Source organism: Antedon mediterranea, chromosome 7, assembly GCF_964355755.1.
Source record: "Antedon mediterranea chromosome 7, ecAntMedi1.1, whole genome shotgun sequence".
Classification (NCBI taxonomy): domain Eukaryota; kingdom Metazoa; phylum Echinodermata; class Crinoidea; order Comatulida; family Antedonidae; genus Antedon; species Antedon mediterranea.
The window spans coordinates 26,675,016-26,695,770 of NC_092676.1; the positions used below are offsets into that span (position 1 = coordinate 26,675,016).

Below are 20,755 nucleotides of genomic sequence, written 5' to 3' on the forward strand. Positions count from 1 at the left end.
TTGTATATATGTTACACTTACAGGCTGAGGCAGTTTTTGTTTTAGTTTTCCTTTCGATTAGCGATGACTCACGACCAACCAATGTCAAGCAAATCAGTCTGTCGAGGTGGCAGGAAACACGTCCCATCCTATCTCTGCCTACGCACAATGATTTAACTTGACATGTTTGGTCATACAAATCAAAAGCTCACAAATATGTAGAGTACAATTGTACAGTACATTCATAGCAAGTCACAACAAATTACTACTACAACCTACAACAAGAAGATTTGTACTGTACGTTATATTTTCTTTTTTAAACCTTATTATTACGTTTCATTGTTGTTATAGATTGTTATAGCCTGCAATATAGCAAGTTACAACAAACTACAACTATCTAGTGATGGACATTTTAGTTATGTTATTTATTTAAAGACTTTTGTTTGAAAAGGGGAAATAAAAATATATGCCAATACACAACCACGTTGACGCTTTCCTTATGGTCTAGTGCTTTGTATGGTAAGTGTCCAATTATAACTCCAAACGTTTGAAAATCTGACAATACCAATGTACAGTATACAATCTGTAAAAACTATGGTGCTTCTATTGTGATGGATTGTGCTTTAGTTAGTGTTTTGCATCACTGATTTCTCATGCTGAAAAGAATGCTGGAAAAAATTGTTGTCCTACAGGTATGATATGATGCCTTGTGATGCTATACCATACTGTTTCTATCAATCATATTGAAATATTATGAGTTATATATTGAGTAACAATAAAGTGCTTTAATAAATGCTTCAGTTGTGTTTTGCATTTAACAGGTAAAAAAAACATAACAAATTATATTAAATTTATTTAGTTGAATTAGTTCAGTGTATCTGTATAGTCTCCAATGCAAACAGTTAGTGAAGATACACAGTAATAGACTATGGTTGTGTTTAACATGGATTGTTGGCTTAAATATTGGTAACTAGATTATTTTATTAAATGCCAAGCAGAGATGTATTGTACAGGCATCCGATGATCACATGACAAGCAACTAATATAGTAAAACCCAATTGATAATGGGTGGATAAATAAATTGCATTTTTTTATTCAATAAATTGAAAATATGCAATTTTCTATTTATGTGTAATGAATTAAAAAAATCTTTTGCAGAATGGCTAGCAAGTATTTAAATCTACTTGGAGATATAGATGAGAAAGTACTAGAATGTTCTATCTGTAATGGAAGGCTAGAAGACCCAAAATCACTTAGTTGTCATCATAGTTTCTGTCTGAATTGTTTGAAGAATTGGGTTCAAACCAGTCATGGCAAGCTAACGTGCCCTATTTGTCGCAAAGAGTATACAATACCAGTAGGAGGGCTTGAAAAACTTGCACCAAATACAATTCTCAACAACCTCTTGGAAATCATCAAACAACATGAAAAGAAAGGTGAGGTTAAAGGCACTGCCTCTCTGTGCGCCTCTCATGCTCAACCATTAAAAATGTATTGTACAAAATGTAAAGTACCAATATGCATAGAATGCACTGCAATGGAACATACTGCAGGAGATGGAAAACATGAACTAATTAACATTGTTACAGCATTTAATACGTTTAAGGAAACATCAGAAGACTTAAAGAAAGCTGCCAATGAATCTATAAGAAAAACAGAAAATGTACTTAAAGTAGTCACAAAGAATGCTAAAGAACTAGAAGAAAGTAAAGAGGCAAGTCTTACAGATACCTGTATTGATAACCAAGTTCAAGAAATGATACAAGTAATCCAGAAAAAAGGAGAAGAAATGAGAAAAAAAAGTTGAAGCAAATTATATGGAGGAAAAGGAAGGTAATGACGTACAAATTACAAATTTAACAAAAATCATCTCTCAATTAAACACAAGTGTGAGTTTCCTAAATCAGTTACTAATGAGTGAGCCAGCAATTGCTATGAGATCAAGTGAGAGTGTATTAAATACACTAATGGATGAAATTAATGAATCTCAAGAAATCAAGCAAAAGGACAGCAGACAAATTACCTTCATCAGAAACAAACAGTCAATTGATTTACTGAAAGTTGGAAATGTTATATTCAAACCACTTCCTATCAAAGTAGAGGCTAATCCTTGGGGAGTAGCAAAGTGTGATGATGATGATTGCTTGCTGGTTTCATTTTTCACAAATGAAATTCACAAGTACAACCAATCAGGAGAATGTACAAGCAAGATTACACTACAAGAAGGTGTGAAAGTTTACAGAATGTACAAAATGAAGAATGGCAACATAGCATTCAGTGATGGAAGAAATAAATGCATTCAAGTATGCGATATGAATGGTCATGTGATTAAATCCATTGGTAAGGGTGTATTGATGCATCCATGGGGTATTCACATAGATGAGGCAACTAATGTTATATATGTAGCAGATTCGCACATTACATGTGGGTACGTGTTTGACATAATTAATGGTCAGCTGTTGAAGAAGATAGGAACACAAAAGGAATCACATTATTATGGATACACTGATGTTGCACTTACAAAAACTGGTAAAGTACTTATAGCACATGCAGTAGGTAATCAAGTATTATTGTATGATGACAAGGACAAGTTAATAAAAGTACTCATCAAAAGAGGTGATGAAGATGGTAAGGTGAGGTACCCACGTGGAGTTGTAGTTGATGATGAGGATGATAACATCATCATAGCAAATAAACATAGACTACAACTATTCAGTAGTGATGGACATTTTATCAAAAGAATTGATAAACAAGATGAAATTAGTTATCCACAGCAGTTATGTATCATTTCTTATAACCCATGTATGATTGCTGTAGTAAATTGGAGGGACACCAAAATCAAAATATTCAATTATTAATGTATAAAATATATCATTACATTAAAGAAACAAAGTTGAATGAGAGATCAATTATGTATTAAATCAAAATTATATATTAATTATTTTATTAATTAATTTATTGTCTTAATTACACAATGCTTAAAATGTAAAAAATGCTCTTCAAATAAATTGGAATGATTTGTTTAAAATAAACCCAAAATATTCAATATTTATTTTTTAAATTTTGTATGAGGTAAAACTTATGATGGTTGAATGCCTTGTATTTTCTAACTAAAAATAAATGTTTTTGTGTGTATATATTTAGTATTTTTAGAATAATCCCAATTTTAATTATTTTATACAATATATGTTACACTTACAAGCAAAGGCAGTTTTTGTTTTTCTAGTTTTAAATCATTAAATACAACATTATTCTTATTTCATCAAGTAAGCATAGATACCTATGGAAGTAGATTGTACATTAAAAAGTCCCTATTGGATGCTATAAAACAACTTGTAATCACCTCTTTAAAAAATATAGATTTTATAAAGCTAACATTTGCTTATATATCTTTTGGAATATTGTTTACATACAGTACATTTTCGTTACAAAAAAAGAAGGCTAAACACCATCTTGGATGGTAATTACCGAGGATAGGTATTGCCTTTAAATAAGACTGGGTAGAAGGAACTTAAATTAAACTTCACAGGCTATGTAGAAGCAACTAATTCCCCCATAGTAGAAGAACTGGAGGCTTGGAACTGTATTCCTAAGGGTACAAAAAAAAATCGCTTACCACAAAATCAGCTTTAAGGTCTGCTTGTTCAATGGCAATGTTCACCAGCTGTTGACGACCAAGAAGGGTCTGCATCGTTGGTTCATAATGGCTACAACTCATCATCAGTAACATCATGTAAAATCTATATAAAAAAAAAAATTAGTAAAGACAGAAACATTAACATTTGACTAAACCAAATTGCACCCCTACGAGTTAAAACTGGAACTTACTTCTTTTGATTTTCAATGATCTGTTCTTCAACATCTTTTGTTATTATGTCTGGTCCCAATGATTTGACCTTTGTATTCAAGAATTTGATGGCACGGTCACGAACAAGATCTTCTCCCGATTGAATTTGGGCAAATAGTCCTCCTAAAGCACCTGCTCAAAATCATAGCATTTATTATAGAATATGAATATTTAAACCAATAGATGCACGCATCATCTAATTTCAACTATCACCACCATGTGTACTTTTTTTGTGTTCATTTCAAGTCTGTAAGCAGGTGTAGTGTTATTATACCAATGAAGACACGTTAAACGTATAAAAAATTCAAGGTATGTGCTGTAAATTTGTAAAAAAAACAGTTCATGTTTGGAATAATGTTGTTATTTCAGCCATCAACGTTTCTCGATTTTTACTGCAAAAACCAGAAATAATTATTTTCTGGATCATGTACAGAAATTTATTTAGATATTAAACCTTAATCAATTTTATTACATAATATTGTAGTGAGGGTCATCTCATATTTTAAAAATTACTTTAAATTAGAGTGAGGAACAAGCCAGTCACAAGTTTCACAGAAATTATGTTATTTCAGATACTAATTTAAAATCTTTTAAGCACAATGGTATTCTTAGAATAGAAAGTAAAATAAAAATGAACCATAAATAATATTGAATGTTCTGATTATAATGCTGAACCAACTTAATAAAAATGATACATTCATAAACCAATAAAAATAAACTATTTTATCGACTTTATTTTCAAAACACCAAAACATAAAAAGGAATTATCACAAATAATTAAGAAAAATTACTACATTATCGAGCATTACTTTAAGTGTTTACTCATTGCAAAAAACATGAAAACCCCCCAAAAAAACTATGTTGCTTGCGTGTACAGTACTTACTATTATCATACAGACTTGAATATAAGCCCACCCCCTGAATAAGGTTTCGCATGGGCTTATATGGGTAACACTTCTGTAATGGGTAACACTTCTGTAGAAGCTACCTCCAAACTTACCTTTCAACAAAATAGAATTCCATCACCTCTTAAAGCTAAAACTCAGGATAAATAAAATAATATGTTTCTCATTCTGCTGTTTTCAAAAACAAAGTTCTAAGGTTAAAAAAAACTAAAGCTACTAACGCAAACAATACCCTTACCGCCAAACTTGTTTTCTTCAGTGTATCTTCATGTACAATATAAACAATGAAAAATAATCTTACACAATTCGAGTTATATCTCGCTCTTCGAAGAGAAAGGCTATTGTCAGTTTATCCAGGTAAGCTAGGCACGAAATAAAACACTATACTTTAGTATCAGGTGCTGGGATTCTTTGCATCACTTACTAGAATCAGCAACGATGACAATGATTTTGATATACTTACCATGCCTTGCAACAGTACAGTATAATTGGTCAACAATATGCAAATGAGACTTACTCCATGAAAATTTAGCTAACTGTATGCTTGCTTACAAACAAATCAGTTGTTTGACTGAAAAAAAATGATTTCAAGGTGCAGATGTCTGTCCACTAAAGATAGTAGTTTTATCGATAATAATAACCAGCTTTAAAGCAAGTCTACCTTTAACATTTTTACATAATAGTTGAGGTCACCTAAATAGAAAAATTACTAACAAAAAACATAACTAATATTTCCCTTCCCATTTACAATATTCCTGGTTGCTCACCTGGTGTAAAGATTTCTATAGTCTGTCTCTATTAACTCCATGACATATACCTGCTTGTTGTTCAGCATAATACTTCAATGTAAAGTGTATTTCACACACGTACAACCAACATATAAAGTGTAGCTATACTTACCATTGTGTGGCAAAGATGCAATCTGTTGTTACTATAATACATGAAGTCATCATATTACATGTTAAGTCTATTACTTCTGGTTATCTAAACATGGTACATTTCATACAATATAAATATCTCAAATATGTTGTTAAATATTTATGAACAACTTGACACAAAGAAATATTATTTGCACACAATGTAATTTGTCCCTGTGGTCTTGTAGGGTATAAAAGCCAATTCAATTAATGATTCACATTTTGAATATAATATTCATGGTGTATTAAATATGTATTTTGTTAAATGTTTGACCATTGTCTGTACAATTAGTTTAATTTGTGTCTAGTTGATCCAATTCGAGTCTCACAACCAACATCGTACTCACAATTACGAGTCAGAATGGAATATTATGATCACCGAGTCGACGCTGGATCCAATCACGTCCAAAACACTTGGCTGGATCTAAAGTAGCATTGTGATTTTACACAGGAGTTGATGTTGATAGGAGAACAGCCCATCTTTTATACATTCTATCATTTGTGTTGTTTGTTTACAGTATGTGTTTCAAAACTAGCATGCTTTTCAAACATGTCTAAGCTAGCGTAATGATACATAAATCTATAAATTGAGTTCAACAATAGTATGTATACATTTGTGTTTGCAACACAGTCTAGTAAAAGTATTATCTGTACTAAAGTAGTTCCTTAAAAAAACTAAATTCTCAACAATCTACCAGTAGCATAGGTGAACATTTTAACACTTTGTACATACAAATAAAAAATTAATTGAAATACTGAAATGTTTTGGTAAATTGATTCAGTATAAAAACATCAGCTTGTAAATGATATAGCTAAATCAAAGCAACAATGCAAACTCATGTGGGAACATGGTTTGTTAAAAATGTCGGCTGATTGTCAACATTTTAATTACAAAACCATAACAATTCAAATAATTTTTATTACCTTATTTACAATTGGTTAACTAAAGAGAATCGATTTATTATTACAATATTTTTTGGGTAATAACACTATTAACAATAATCAAGGATACTGTATTCAATTTTAGAAAAGGCAATAAAAAAGGTATTATTACTTTACATAAAAATAAGACAACTAACAACTGAATATCGTTACTTATCAGGAGAACCAGATAACAATCATTTTTTACTGGAAATACCAAAATCTATTTTAGGTTTTTAAGAAGTTACCAATCTGAAGGTTGACTTTATATAAATCTGTCACTTGTATTACTGTGAACTTTGACCTACAGAGTGACTGGCAATAGTAGGATCTGGAAATATTCTCATAACACTGATTGTTGCGACATTCAAAAACGATTTCCACGGCCACGTCCTTTTGACCATCCACGACCCCTGAATCCACCTCGACGTTGCTGTCCTGTAAAACAATGTAAAATAAGTTAAATAGATGTTAACAGGAAACATAGATTAATCTATAAAGCTCTGTCTACACAATCAAATTTGCCCATATATGGACTTGATGATGCCATATCACTACCATATTTGGGCATATCACCACCATATTTGGGCATGTCGCACTTTTTTTGTCAAATAGTATTTTAGTGTGGACAGAGCTTTAGAGTAAACCAATTTTAGAAAAGATTTATTTACCACCTCCAGTGAAATTATTTCCGTAATTTGCATCTCCTCCGCTCGGGGCATTACCAGCTTTTGCGCTATAGCGCCCTCCAGGTGGATGGTACACTCCACGAGCTCCTCGCTGTTTATTACCACCGCCTACTGTTGCTTTTTTAGCAGGTCCTGACTCAGAAAATGTGATTGGGGTGATGTTACCTCTCTTTACACTAGAGTAAAGAAAACACAAAATAAAATTGAATTTAAATATATATAAAAGTCTTTCAATTATGTGTGACCAAATCTTTGTCTACACTATCAAACTTTATGTGACAAAACAAAAATGTGATGTGCATATGTCCATATATAGATATGATGATGTCATATCAGTACCATATTTATGGGCACATCACATATTTTTGTCACATAAAGTTTTATAATTTAGACAGAGCTTAAACAATGAGATACAATTTGTTTACATATTGTCATGCAAATGTTTCCTTATCACACATGTGAAAGCACCAAAAAAAAAAGTTAATATATTATTTCATATTAGGCAATTATATTCACATACCTTTGTTGTTGTTGTGTTTGTTCTGTTGTAGCTTTCTGGATTGGTTTCCATGACAATGTAATGATGCATCCGTAGCCTGGTGGGTTACGGAACAAGTCCTAGTGTAAACAAAATAATGAATATTTAGTATTACATCCTTTATTTAACAAAAAAACATGGAGAGGCTGTATCTGCCCCTCTTATTTATAAAGAAAACCCCTTAAAACAATATGATAGAGTCAAGAATCACAATGATTAGATGCTTCAATATGTCAGAGTATCATACGTGACAATGCTGTTGGTAATGCAAAGATCACAAAATGCACAATGAGCGTGCCATACCTTAATTAAAGCATTGATATTGGTTGTTATCTTAAGAGCGACAACTTTGATCTTATTCTCGTCAGATTTCAATACATCTCCTGTTTTATCTCGCAGGTCTGCCCTCAGTTGTTTCATGTAAACTTGGTTACCACGTGCAAAATACTGTAATCTGTAAAAACAATAAAAAAATATAATTTAATGATTTATTAATATCTTTTTTTTAAATTTTTAAATTAGGCAATTTCAATGTCCCATAATTGGAAGGGAAAAACAAATTTTGTTACTGTAATCCTATTAAAAAATAAATTGTTTTTTTGTTTTATTCAATCAATAATTAGAAAAATAAAACCCTTTTGGATCAATATGCAAACAAATAATATGCATTCATTCTGAAGTACTGCAAAATTTAATTCTGTCCACGTACCTTAGACGGAAGTCTTTCAAACGATCAAGATTTTCTTCAGCAGTGAAGAAGTCTGGACACTTCTTACCCATCTGGTGAAGAGTGTACATTAAACATTCTACGATTGAAAATTGTAATTTAGGTTCATCGCTATCTTTTCCGTTCTCTCCTTCCTCAACTTCAGCTGGTGGAAGCGGCATATACTCCTAGAAAATATATTATTTAATATGTGATTGAAGTAGAAGTTACAAAGTTTCTGTGACCAGAAAAAAATCCTATACCTCCTCTTAAGACTCTTCCCTGATAAAAACTTTTGTATGGGAAACAGACTGCTACTCTTAAGCTCTGTTTAAACTAACAACTTTATGTGATAAAAAATGTGATGTGCACATATATGGACATGATGATGTCATATCACTAGCATATTTGGGCATATCACTAGCATATTTGGGCACATCACACTTTTTTGTCACATAAACTTTGATAGTGTAGGGAGGCTTGACAGGGAGGCTTGTTTTTCCACAGAGGGTTTTGCCTATTAAAATACTTTCAAGCTCTTTGAAAAAGAACCTCTAACCCCCTCTGGCTAAAGGCTTGGTATGCTATGAAAATGAACAACATACTACAGAACTACCTACACTACACTTATCTTTATTGAACAAGACATTCCATTATTTTTTAATAGTTTTGGAATAGTTCATTAGTGGATCGTTCACACAACTTTGTACAGCAAAGTGAAAATATGTTTTCTGTCTCTTTTTGGCATTACCCATTATTTTTAAGTGAAAATGTCAAGATATTTTTTTTAGTTTTAAAAGATGACCATTTTTCTTTCTTACCAGCAATGCATTGTGAACCTTCTCTAAGCACCCTCTGTCTTCGTAATCTCCACAGTGTGTAGACATCTCAGCTAATAACTTTAATACTTCCAACTTTACATTTGTACCTTCTGGTCCCGCCAGCTCACTGAGGAATGGGACGACATGGTTGGAAATGTGTTCTATAAACTTTGTTGAATGCACATTTTTCTAGAAAAAAAAAGACTATTTGTTAGAAAAGAATTTTTAGCATTAAATGGTAAATGAGATAATTTGTGAATAGGCCACACTTGTAGGTAGATCCACTTTCGTATGCACTTTCAGGTCCAGAGAATTTGACTTTAAGGTTGACTTGGTTTAGGGGTCAAACCATCATTATGAAAATGTGACACAAGGTCAGTGTCAATTGGTATATAGTTCTTATATTTAATTATTCAGAATGGGACATTTTGCGCTATATAAATTTAAAACCATTACCATTACCATTTAGTAAAAAATGACCAGAAATTGCATTTCTGACCTTTGACTCGCACCAAGGGCATGTTTGTATATCCATATATGAGTACGTACACACGTACGGCCTAAGTATAGGATGGTTTACGTAATCGTATAAAATATACAGTGTTTGTGCATATTTGTATCTCCATGTATGGGTATGTTCACATAGCGTAAGTACTGCATGGCGTGGCTTTTGCAAGCGTTAAGGTAATCCATGGATTAAAATGCCAATGTGTTTACATATACAGCATTTGTTATGGTGTTAAATAAATTGGTATATGGACAATAATACAATAGGTTCTTATATTTAATTATTCAGAATGCATACATTCAATTCATGTACAGTCTAATGGGACATTTTGCGCAATATAAATTTAAAACCATTACCATTACCATTTAGTAAAAAATGACCAGAAATTGCATTTCTGACCTTTGACTCACACCAAGGGCATGTTTGTATATCCATATACGAGTACGTACACACGTACGGCGTAAGTATAGGATGGCTTACGTAATCGTAATTCACAGATTAAAATGCCAATGTGTTTACATATACAGGGTTTGTGCATATTTGTATCTCCATGTATGGGTATGTTCACATAGCCTAAGTACTGCATGGCGTGGCTTACGCAAGCGTTAATGTTATCCATAGATTAAAATGCCAATGTGTTTACATATACAGCGTTTGTTATGGTGTCAAATACAGAAGTACCGTTTTAAAAAGTACTATCGCAGGGTACCTTTTTAGATTTTACATTGTCTTGATAACGGAGTGAGTTGCGTTAATAAAGCCTGCCTAGTTCACATGTAAAGGTAAGGTGTAAGCCAGCCTTACACTGTACGTATGAACACTACCTATGTAGTTTATCAAAAACTTAAAATTGTGTTAGATTTGTGATATATTATGTACTCATATAGTATAAGGCCCGAGTATTTGATTCAATGAACAATTATAATCACATTTAACTTTTTAAAACCATTGATAAACAAACTACTGTACATTGTTTCTTTGTTATTCGGTTCACTGATTCTGTTTCCTGATTCAGTTCAGTGATTCCTGATTTTGCAATATTCACATCTAGTTTAGAAGACAGCTCATATTAATGTGACATGTTAAGGTGGAAAAACCAACTTTATTTAATTACTGGAAAAAGATTTTGTTTAAAATTTGAGCTGCACAAGTACAAGGTATTTAACATATAAATTGCTTTTTTAAGTGGATTTAATCTATAATCTATACAAATAGCCAATGATATTATTGATAGATTTAGGCAAGGCTGGAGTAAATCATTATTAATATATATACAATTATAACTACTATTGCAGGATGGCTAGCAAGAATTTAAGTCTACTTGAAGATATAGATGAGAAAGTACTAGAATGTTCTATCTGTAATGGAAGGCTAGAAGATCCAAAATCACTTAGCTGCCGTCATAGTTTCTGCCTCAAGTGTTTGGAGAATTGGGTTCAAACCAACAGTGGCAAGCTAACATGCCCTATTTGTCGCAAAGAGTATCCTATTCCAGACGGAGGACTTGAAAAACTTGCACCAAATACAATTCTTAACAACCTCTTGGAAACCATCAAACAAGTGAAAGATGAGGCTAAAGGCACTACCTCTCTGTGTGCCTCTCATGATCAACCATTGAAAATGTATTGTACACAATGTAAAGTACCAATATGCATAGAATGCACTGAAATGGAACATGCCGCAGGAGATGGAAAACATGAACTAATTAACATTGTTACAGCATTTAATACGTTTAATGAAACATCAGAAGACTTAAAGAAAGCTGCCAATGAATCAATAAGAAAAACAGAAAATGTACTTAAAGTAATAACAAAGAAGGATGAAGAACTAGAAGAAAGTAAAGAGGAAAGTCTCACAGATATTAATAACCAAGTTCAAGAAATGGTACAAGTAATCCAGAAAAAAAGGAGAAGAAATGAAGAGGAAAGTTGAAACAAAGTACACGGAGGAAATGAAAGTCAATGATGTACAAATTACTAATTTAACAAAAATCATCTCTGAATTAAACATAATTGTAAATTCCCTAAATCAGTTACTAATGAGTGAGCCATCAATTGCTATGAAATCAAGTGAGAGTGTATTAAATACACTAATGGATGAAATTAATAAATCTGAAGCAATCAAGCAAAAGGACAGCAGACAAATAACCTTCATCAGAAACAAACAGCCAATTGATTTATTGAAAGAATATGACATTGGAAATGTTGTATTCAAACCACTTACTATCGAAGTAGAGGGTAAGCCTACAGGAGTAGCAAAGTGTGATGATGATTGCTTGCTGGTTTCACAAGTACAAACAATCAGGAGAATGTACAAGCAAGATTACACTACCAGAAGGTGTGATGGTTCACAGAATGTACAGAATGAAGAATGGCAACACAGCATTCAGTGATCGAGGTAATAAATGCATTCAAGTATGCGATGTGAATGGTCATGTTTTCAAATGCATTGGTAAGGGTGTATTGAAGAATACATGGGGTATTCACATAGATGAGGCAACTAATGTTATATATGTAACAGATGAAGGAAATGGATGTGTGTTCATGTTTAACATTCATAGTGGTAAGAAGTTAAAGAAGATAGGAAGACAAAATGAAGAACATGAATACATTGATGTTGCACTTACAAAAACTGGTAAAGTACTTGTAGTAGATAAAAGAAACCACCTAGTATTATTGTATGATGACAAGGACAAGTCACTGAAAGTACTCATCAATAGAGGAGGTGTGGATGGTAAGGTGATGTGGCCAGGTGGAGTTGTAGTTGATGAGGATGATAACATCCACATGGAGTGGAGCTGTGGCTTGGTGGTTATGATGCTTGGCTACCAATCTAAGGGTCCTGGGTTCAAGTCCTGTCATATGTCAGGGTTTTTTTCTCATGACAATTTACAACTCCACTCCCAAAGACTTAATATTAAGTCTTTGTTTATGTAGAGCATCTTGTGTATATGTTTGTCTTATATGTTCTAGTGCAGTATATGGAGAGCCACCTCGATAGTGCTTTGCACTCATGGCAATCCTCAGGGTGCTGCACCGCTGTATTGTCATGTATTGTTGTGCCTGAAAATTAAATAAAAATCACACCACATCACACAGCAAGTATTGACAAACTACAACTATTCAGTAGTGATGGGCATTTTATAAAAAGAATTGATAAACAAGAAGATGAAATTTGTGTACCACGTCAGTTATGTATCATTTCTCATAACCCATGTATGGTTGCTGTTACAAATCGGGGTGACAGCAAAATAAAAATATTCAATTATTAATGTATAAAATATATCATTAAATTGAAGAAACAAAGTCCAAATTGTTTATTAATGTATTATTTTAATTACACAAATCTTACAATTTAAAAAGAATCTTCATATAAATTAAAAAGATTTGATAATTTACCTCCGCCAAGGAGGTATATGTAATCGATCGCGAGTGTTTGTTTGTCTGTTAGCAGGATTAAGGCCCATTCACACTAGGACGATAACGATCGACGATAAATATATAAGCATGCATTTTTTTAAACATAAAACAAAAGAAATTAGAAAGGGTTTCGTTCTAGGACTATAGGATAATCATTTATGCTGTCTTTGATAAAAATAATATTTTTAAAATTCCAATCACATGACGTCATGATACATAAAAACAATAAAATCGTTGTATTGTCACGATATTATTGCTCTTACTAATCATGACGTCATTTGATTGGACGTGTGAAAATATAATTTCCATCAAAGGAAGCATAGATGGTTATTCTGTAGTTCTAGAATGAAAAGGTTTTATATTTCTTGTATTTTATGTATGAAAAATGCAAATTATTGTCTATTATCGTCGATCGTTATCGTCCTAGTGTGAATGGGCCTTTACTCATTTGGGACCATGGTCCCAATTCTGGACCACTTTTTAGTATACTTTTCAGACCTGCTAGTGTTAAAAGATAGGACAGAATTTTTCAAAAGCCGGCGAGCAGTCTTAAAGTAAAAAAAACATATTTCTTTTCAATTTCGCGTTGCTGTTCTACTACTACTACTGCGTCGAGCTTGCTCGGATCCTTTTGACTACTTCTTTCCAGCCGTCTCTGTTCATCATTGCTCCTGGTAGCTCTTCAATTGTATGGCCGGAGTCCGCAACTATGAATGATTTTGGGGGCCTTCCTGGTCTTCTTGTCCCATGTGATGGCATCCAGAGCATAAGTTCGCTTATCAGTTCACTTTTGTTGCGGAAAGAGTGTCCAACAAAGCGGACTCTTCTTTCTTTGATAACATCGGTGATCTTGCGAAGATTCCCATATAGCTGAGCGTTGGAGAGGTGCTCTTGCCACGAAACGTTAAGAACGGCTCGTAGCATCCTAGTATATGTTCCGTTTAGAGTGTTTTCAAGTTTCTTAGTTAGGGTCCATGTCGATGACCCGTAGAGAAGGACAGACTCGACTGTGGTCTTAAAGAAATTTTTCTTCATGTTGTTTGAGATGTTGGACTTCCATATGACAGTCAGGCGTCAGATACGTATATCAACGTCTTTTGCTGTTGAGGCAATGTTGCTGCCAAGATAGGTGAACTGGTCGACTTGATTGAGAGCGTATCCGGAGCTAGTTTGAATTTGACCTTGACAGTTTACGTTCATACTTTCTGTCTTTTTGGCATTTATGTGGAGGCCGATTGAGGATGCAGCATTTTCAAGGGCGTGTAGGAGGGTTTTTGCTTCAGCAACAGGGCTATATCGTCAGCATAATCAGCGTCAGTTACCAATGTCGCAGGGAACCTCTTACTGATTCTTGGCTTCAATGTTAAGCCGTGTTTGTTGAGTGGATCAATAGCCGAGCGGAGAACATAATCAAGACATATGATGAAGATGTAGGGAGCGAGAGTATCTCCTTGAAGGACGCCTGCTTTTACCTGAAACGGATCAGTATCACCATCTGGAGAACGAATCAGGGCACTTGAGTTTTTGTACAGCATCATTATGGCATTGACAATCTCAAGTGGAATTTTGTAGACGAGAAGAATTTCACGCATCTTTTCACGATGGACAGAATCGAAGGCTTTTGCGAAATCTACAAAGAGGAGGACTGCAGGAAGATTTTTGTCACGCACTCCCTCAAGTATTCTCCTAATTGTGAGAATCTGGCTGCTTGCTGAGCGTCCCTGTCTAAAACCATTTTGGTTTTTACGAAGTATTGTCTCGATCCATGGTTGTATTCTATTCAAGAGCATAAGATTGTAGATCTTGGTAGCAATGGGGGTGAGAGTTATTCCTCTGTAGTTTTCAGCCTTTCCAAGATCTCCTTTTTTTGGAAACGGTAGTATGCAGCCTCTTGTCCAGTAGTGAATAGGTCTTTGTTCATAGACCTCATTGCAACACTTCAAGAGTACGTTGTTAAAATGTTTCGTTTTCCACACTTCTGGAGGAATCCCATCAAGTCCTGGGGATTTTCCATTTTTCATTTTTGTGAGTGCTTTGTTTAACTCTTCGTCGTTAAAAGGACCGATTTTGATGTTAGATTCAGTCTGTGCTGGAAATAGCTCAATGGTTTCCACATTGGTTATATTGGGAATGTTGCCAAGAAGGTTCTTGAAGTGGTTTTTCCATTGATTTAGACGATCATTTTGACTGGTGGCTTTCAGCTTTGCTTGACTGATGCGCTTTCTACCTGAGATTTCATTAATCGTATCCCAGGCCATCGATGATTGCTTATTCACCGAATATTGCTTAATCGAGTCAATCTTAGTTTGCAGATAGGTTTCCAGTTCGATTTGATAGAGCCTCGTCAACTTAACTTCTCTCTGTTGAATTTTGAGATGTTTTGGGGTGTAGGGTTAGCATTTTTACGAGTTGCTGATCGTTTGATCCTCTCTCGTTGGTCTTGAATAGCCTGCGTTTCCCAGGGTACTCTTTTGCGTTTTTTAGGTTTCAAGGGAATACAGTTGCAAGCGGCTTCCCAGTGTGCTTTCACAAAGTTTTCATAGGTGGTATCTGGATTGTCGATCACACTTTCTGTTCTATTGTTAGTCAACTGAAGCTATTGTTAATTGAAAGGCTTGTTACATAACCATTACACTAAACTCGCATACACATGCTTGTAGTGAAATTAGCCTAAATCACAAACAGCATTAAGACACACACAAATATATATAAATATATATATTTTTTCCAGGAGAAATCTTATGAAGGAGAATTTTACAGTAGGCGGAGGTATGCACTCTCGGAGTGGCTTTCTAGTTAAAAATAAAAACTAAAATAACCAATATTATTTTAAAAATTTCATATGAGGCGAAACTTATGATGGTTGAATGACTTGTATTTTCTTTAATACTGTAGCATTTGAACTATTGTATGTCAACAAAAAATAAATGTTTTTTTTTTAGTTTTGTAAATGTTAACACTGTTGTAGAAAAACTTTAAAATCTAAGTATAAACACAGATATGAAGAAATCATCTGAAATAGAAGTCACACTGTTATGTAGGCGTTTGGAGGGACAAGATATTGTGTATACAACTTGTTTGAGTCACAAGAAACTATTCAGTAGTGATGGACATTTTATCAACAAATTGATCAACAAGAAGATGAAATTGGTGTACCAGAGCAGTTATGTATTATTTCTCATAACCCACATATGATTGCTGTAGCAAATTGGGGTGATAACACAATCAAAATATTTAATTATTGATGTATAAAATATGTCATTACATTAAAGAAACAAAGTTAAATCAAAGATCAAGTACATTAAATCAAAATTATTAATTAGTTTAGTTTATTAATTTATTGTGTTAATTACACAAAGCTCAACATTTAAAAACGCTCTTCAAATAAATTGGAATGATCTGTTTAAAATAAACTCCGAAATATTTATTTGTAAAATGTCATGAGGTGAAACTTGTTTGATTGCCTTGTATTTCAAACTTGAATATCATTTGAACTATTGTTATAAATATGTCATAAATAAATGTTTTTAAAAGTTTTTTTGTATATATTTAGTATTTTTAGAATAAGCCTAATTTGAATTATTGCATATATTGTATGTTACACTTTTTTTCCTAATTTTAAATCATTAAATACAACTTTATTCTCATTGCCTTGCCCCGAACTACACCCCTACGCTAAATTTGCACATCCCTCTATATAAACTTTGTATAATTTTTGCAGCGTTTAATGGAGCTATTGTCAATTTGATTGCACGTTGATTGAACTTTAACTAGTTAACTTTAACCAGGTAAATTGAACTTTAACTAGTTAACTTTAACCAGGTAAATTGAACTTTAACTAGTTAACTTTAACCAGGTTAATTGAACTTTAAATAGTTAACTTTAACAAGGTTAACTGAACTTTACTAGTTAACTTTAACAAGGTTGATTGAACTTTGACTAGTTAAATTTAACTAGGTTAATTGAACTTTAAGTAGTTAACTTTAACCAAGTTAATTGAACTTTAACTAGTTAACTTTAACCAGGTTGATTGAACTTTAACTAGTTAACTTTAACCAGGTTAATTTAACTTTAACTAGTTAACTTTAACCAGGTTAATTTTTAACTATTCATATTATTTAATGTCAAAAGAATTGCACTTACTGAAAAAAATGGCAGAGCCTGTTTTATACACTGGGTTAACTTGTCAACACAATCTGGATCAGATGGCTAAAAACAGAACATTAAGTTTATTATAATTTATAAATATAAGTTAACATATATGAACATTTATTTTACACATTATCATATATATATTGGAATATAATTGAACAGCTGCTGTCATCACAAAGAAAAGAACAATTGTTTTTGTTAGATCTATCAAAAATAAATAATGAGGCATCAATTTGGAAAATTGTTTAGATACATTGTTGTTACAAAAATCAAATAGTGACTAAAGAAGGCTAAACACCATTCTCGATGATAATTACCAAGGATAGGTATTGCCTTTAAATAAGACTGGGCAGAAGAAACTTAAATTAAACTTCACAGGCTATGTAGGAGGAATTAATTTCTTCATAGTAGAAGAACTGGAGGCTTGGAACTGTACAAAAATAAAATCGTTTACCACAAAATCAGCTTTAAGATCTGCTTGTTCAATGGCAATGTTCACCAGCTGTTGACGACCAAGAAGAGTCTGCATCGTTGATAAACTTGATAACAGCTTCATAAAGGCTACAAACTCATCGCCTGTCACGTCATGCAAGATCTACGGTATCACAAATTACAGTTTTGATTTTTATAGTATTTCAGACAAGAAACAAATTAGAATTGAGAATTAGATAATTCATTGCACCCTTAAGCTCTGTCTACACTATCAAACTTTATAAAAATGTGCGGTACCCATATATGGACATGATGTCATATCACTACCATATTTGGGCATATCACTACCATATTTGGGCATATCACTACTATATTTGGACATATCACCACCATATTTAGGCACAAGTTTGATAGTGCTTTATATGCGTTGTAACTAATTGTTTAAGTATTTCCTATCACCCTTTGGTGCTTTGTACTTTGTTTAGTTGTTCATTTTACTCATTTTTTTTTTAGAATGGTTCCATGATGGTTCCAAAACGTCAATCATTTTTGTCCTTAAATTTGTTTTAAAAGTTATATAGTAAATGTCTCTTAATCCTTAAATTATCCATTGAAACAAATGTTACCTCTTTTGATTTTTCAATGATCTGTTCTTCAACATCTTTTGTTATTATATCTGGTCCCAATGATTTGACCTTTGTACTCAAGAATTTGATGGCACGGTCACGAACAAGATCTTCTCCCGATTGAATTTGGGCGAATAGTCCTCCTAAAGCACCTGCTCAAAATTATAACATTTATATTATAAAATATGAATATTTAAACAAATAGATGCACTGATTATGTTTAAATCAAATCAAATCTTTATTCGTTCCATATATACTAAATTGTACATGGAAAAATTGTTTTCCTCGACAGAAAAATATGGTAAAACATTCATAATTACATCATACATAGAACAAATTTACAATTTAAAAACATTAATTAAAACATCCATCAACAGTAAAACTTTTAAATATATATTGCATGTGCGCTATTATGATCTAACAATCTTTGAGTTAAAAATATGAGTTGAATTTGGTACAAAAGACAGTCGGTTTCTTGACGTATCAGCTCTAGGAGCCCGTAACCGGCCTGACTTGTTTTTATAAAATCTCATATGTAATGGATGTTTCTTATCTTCTAAAATTTTACTTAATTTACTTAGGACCTGTTTTTCATAAAGATATTTTAAATCATTAACCGTACAACCAATTATATTTGATGCATAGAATAAAACTATTTTCCAAAATAACCATAACCTCTAATTATTTGGCGCAAGTTTTATACTATGTTATGAATATGAATATCTAAATCTTCTATTTAAATCTTATCACATTTTATGAACCAATGGACTAGTTGTAAATGTTACTAGCCTATAAGCCATTTTACTAGCCCAGACAATAAAAGCATCTACAATAAGATGTCGTCTAGGTACAGATATTATGTTTTTGCAGTAAGTACTGCCGTGTCTACAAGACTTGAGGTGATCGCAAGCAAAGGGAAAAATCTCTGTGCGGACCATAGACTTTTCAAAGGCCTCTGTAAAAAAGTGGTCAGGTTGAACCCTTACCAACCATACTGGTGGCTACGGCTCTACTAGCTAATAACAAGGAAGATAGACTGACTAGCTCTAGTGGTTGAAGCTGGGCTAACCTTGACTAATCTTCAAGAAAACATTATTTATCTATTTCGTACCTTTAGCATCTAATTTAAAGACTGCAATAAATGCATTTTGTACGCAGTTGAACTCTGCCTGATCCTCCGACTGTAGAAGTTGTGTGAGAACGTCTGCAATACGAGGGAGATGATCTGGAGCATCTTTACACAGGTTTGGCAGTTCTTTTATTGCTTGTCTACGCAACTGAAGAAGAGAAAAATAAAGTTTTTCTCTTTATTAAGTAAAGTATTATTATTATTAAAGTTCCTTTCCACACCGTTTTTTTGTCCCTAGTATTTTCAACCAGGTACTCACTAACCACTGAATTGACTGGGACTCACTCGGCTACCTAAATCACATATGTATTATTATGTTTCCCTCTAAATCTCTGTCTAGTACAACTTTAAGAAATTTACAGCCCAGGAAAAAATAAATGAGGTTATTATCAACATTGCAGAGGTTTATATATTTTTTTTTTAGATTAAAACTGTATAACTGAGCTACACTTTAAACTTAAGAATGTTTTTTTGTAGCTTACAAGTCCATCATCATCCTCACAAAGGTCTAGCTGGGCATCGATAACTTGCTCAGCCTCTGACAAAAAGTATTTGAAAAATTTTGGTATAAATTGGGCCGCCAGTCGTTTCTCTTTTTGGCCACCTTGCGATGCACTTAGAATATTTGCATATGCCTCTTTGTGCTGTGTTTGAAAAAGAAGAAAATATATAACAATAATATATTAATAATTAAAACCATAATAATTAAAATAATAAAGCTCATGAAATTAAAAATATTAATTTTAAATAAATTAACAAATAAAAATTAATTATATTTAAACTTATCACTTATACACCAAAAAAATATATCATGATCAAATTATAATAAAAATTGTGAGAAATAAACCAATTTAAAGTTACAATATTAAAGCTAGGCCCAGAGATGCTAATACGCCTTGTGGATGCTATAGACCGAAGCCGGTATTTGGCCTGACCAATAAACTTCGGCAAACCAATACAAAATGCATTTTTGGGCCTAATGTACATTCATTTCTTTTATTAAATACCTACCTCCGAAGCATTTTCTTTTGCATCAGCAAGGACTCCATAATCTTTATAAAGTTGTTCTACGTCCACCATTATGGAATAGTCTACTTAAGGTAATAAAAGTACTAAACTGTTATGTTAATTTTAATGAAACCTGAAAAAAGTTAAGAACACACGCG

The 20,755-nt window shown here is 32.9% G+C and overlaps 3 protein-coding genes across 4 annotated transcripts in view; 1 reads left to right on the top strand and 2 right to left on the bottom strand.

Annotated features, from left to right (window-relative positions):
- Positions 1–5,566, bottom strand: part of LOC140055571 (apoptosis inhibitor 5-like) — a 19,089-nt gene extending 13,523 nt beyond the window's left edge. Inside the window, exons 1-4 of the mRNA XM_072100907.1 lie at positions 5,499–5,566; positions 4,970–4,995; positions 3,808–3,958; positions 3,596–3,719 (exon numbers count right to left, since the gene is read on the bottom strand). Coding sequence (XP_071957008.1) covers positions 3,596–3,719; positions 3,808–3,958; positions 4,970–4,995; positions 5,499–5,566 — 369 coding nt within the window. The remainder of the gene's footprint in view (positions 1–3,595; positions 3,720–3,807; positions 3,959–4,969; positions 4,996–5,498) is intronic.
- LOC140054187 (apoptosis inhibitor 5-like) lies at positions 4,452–20,736 on the bottom strand. 2 transcript variants are annotated; one of them, XM_072099085.1, is made up of 12 exons: positions 20,601–20,736; positions 20,072–20,233; positions 19,572–19,737; positions 18,461–18,612; positions 17,857–17,997; positions 17,394–17,459; positions 9,324–9,512; positions 8,506–8,690; positions 8,100–8,250; positions 7,779–7,876; positions 7,244–7,434; positions 4,452–7,007 (listed from the first exon to the last, which is right to left on the bottom strand). In XM_072099085.1, exons 1-12 carry the CDS (start codon positions 20,667–20,669, stop codon positions 6,937–6,939), a joined length of 1,641 nt encoding a protein of 546 aa, XP_071955186.1. In that variant the 5' UTR covers positions 20,670–20,736; the 3' UTR covers positions 4,452–6,936. The 2 variants fall into 2 exon arrangements, with proteins under 2 accessions (XP_071955186.1, XP_071955185.1); XM_072099084.1 differs by having other exon boundaries at positions 4,532–7,007; positions 7,241–7,434.
- LOC140054844 (tripartite motif-containing protein 2-like) lies at positions 11,128–11,763 on the top strand. The gene has a single exon (XM_072099939.1). It carries the CDS (start codon positions 11,128–11,130, stop codon positions 11,761–11,763), a length of 636 nt encoding a protein of 211 aa, XP_071956040.1.
- Positions 20,737–20,755: the final 19 nt, after the last annotated feature.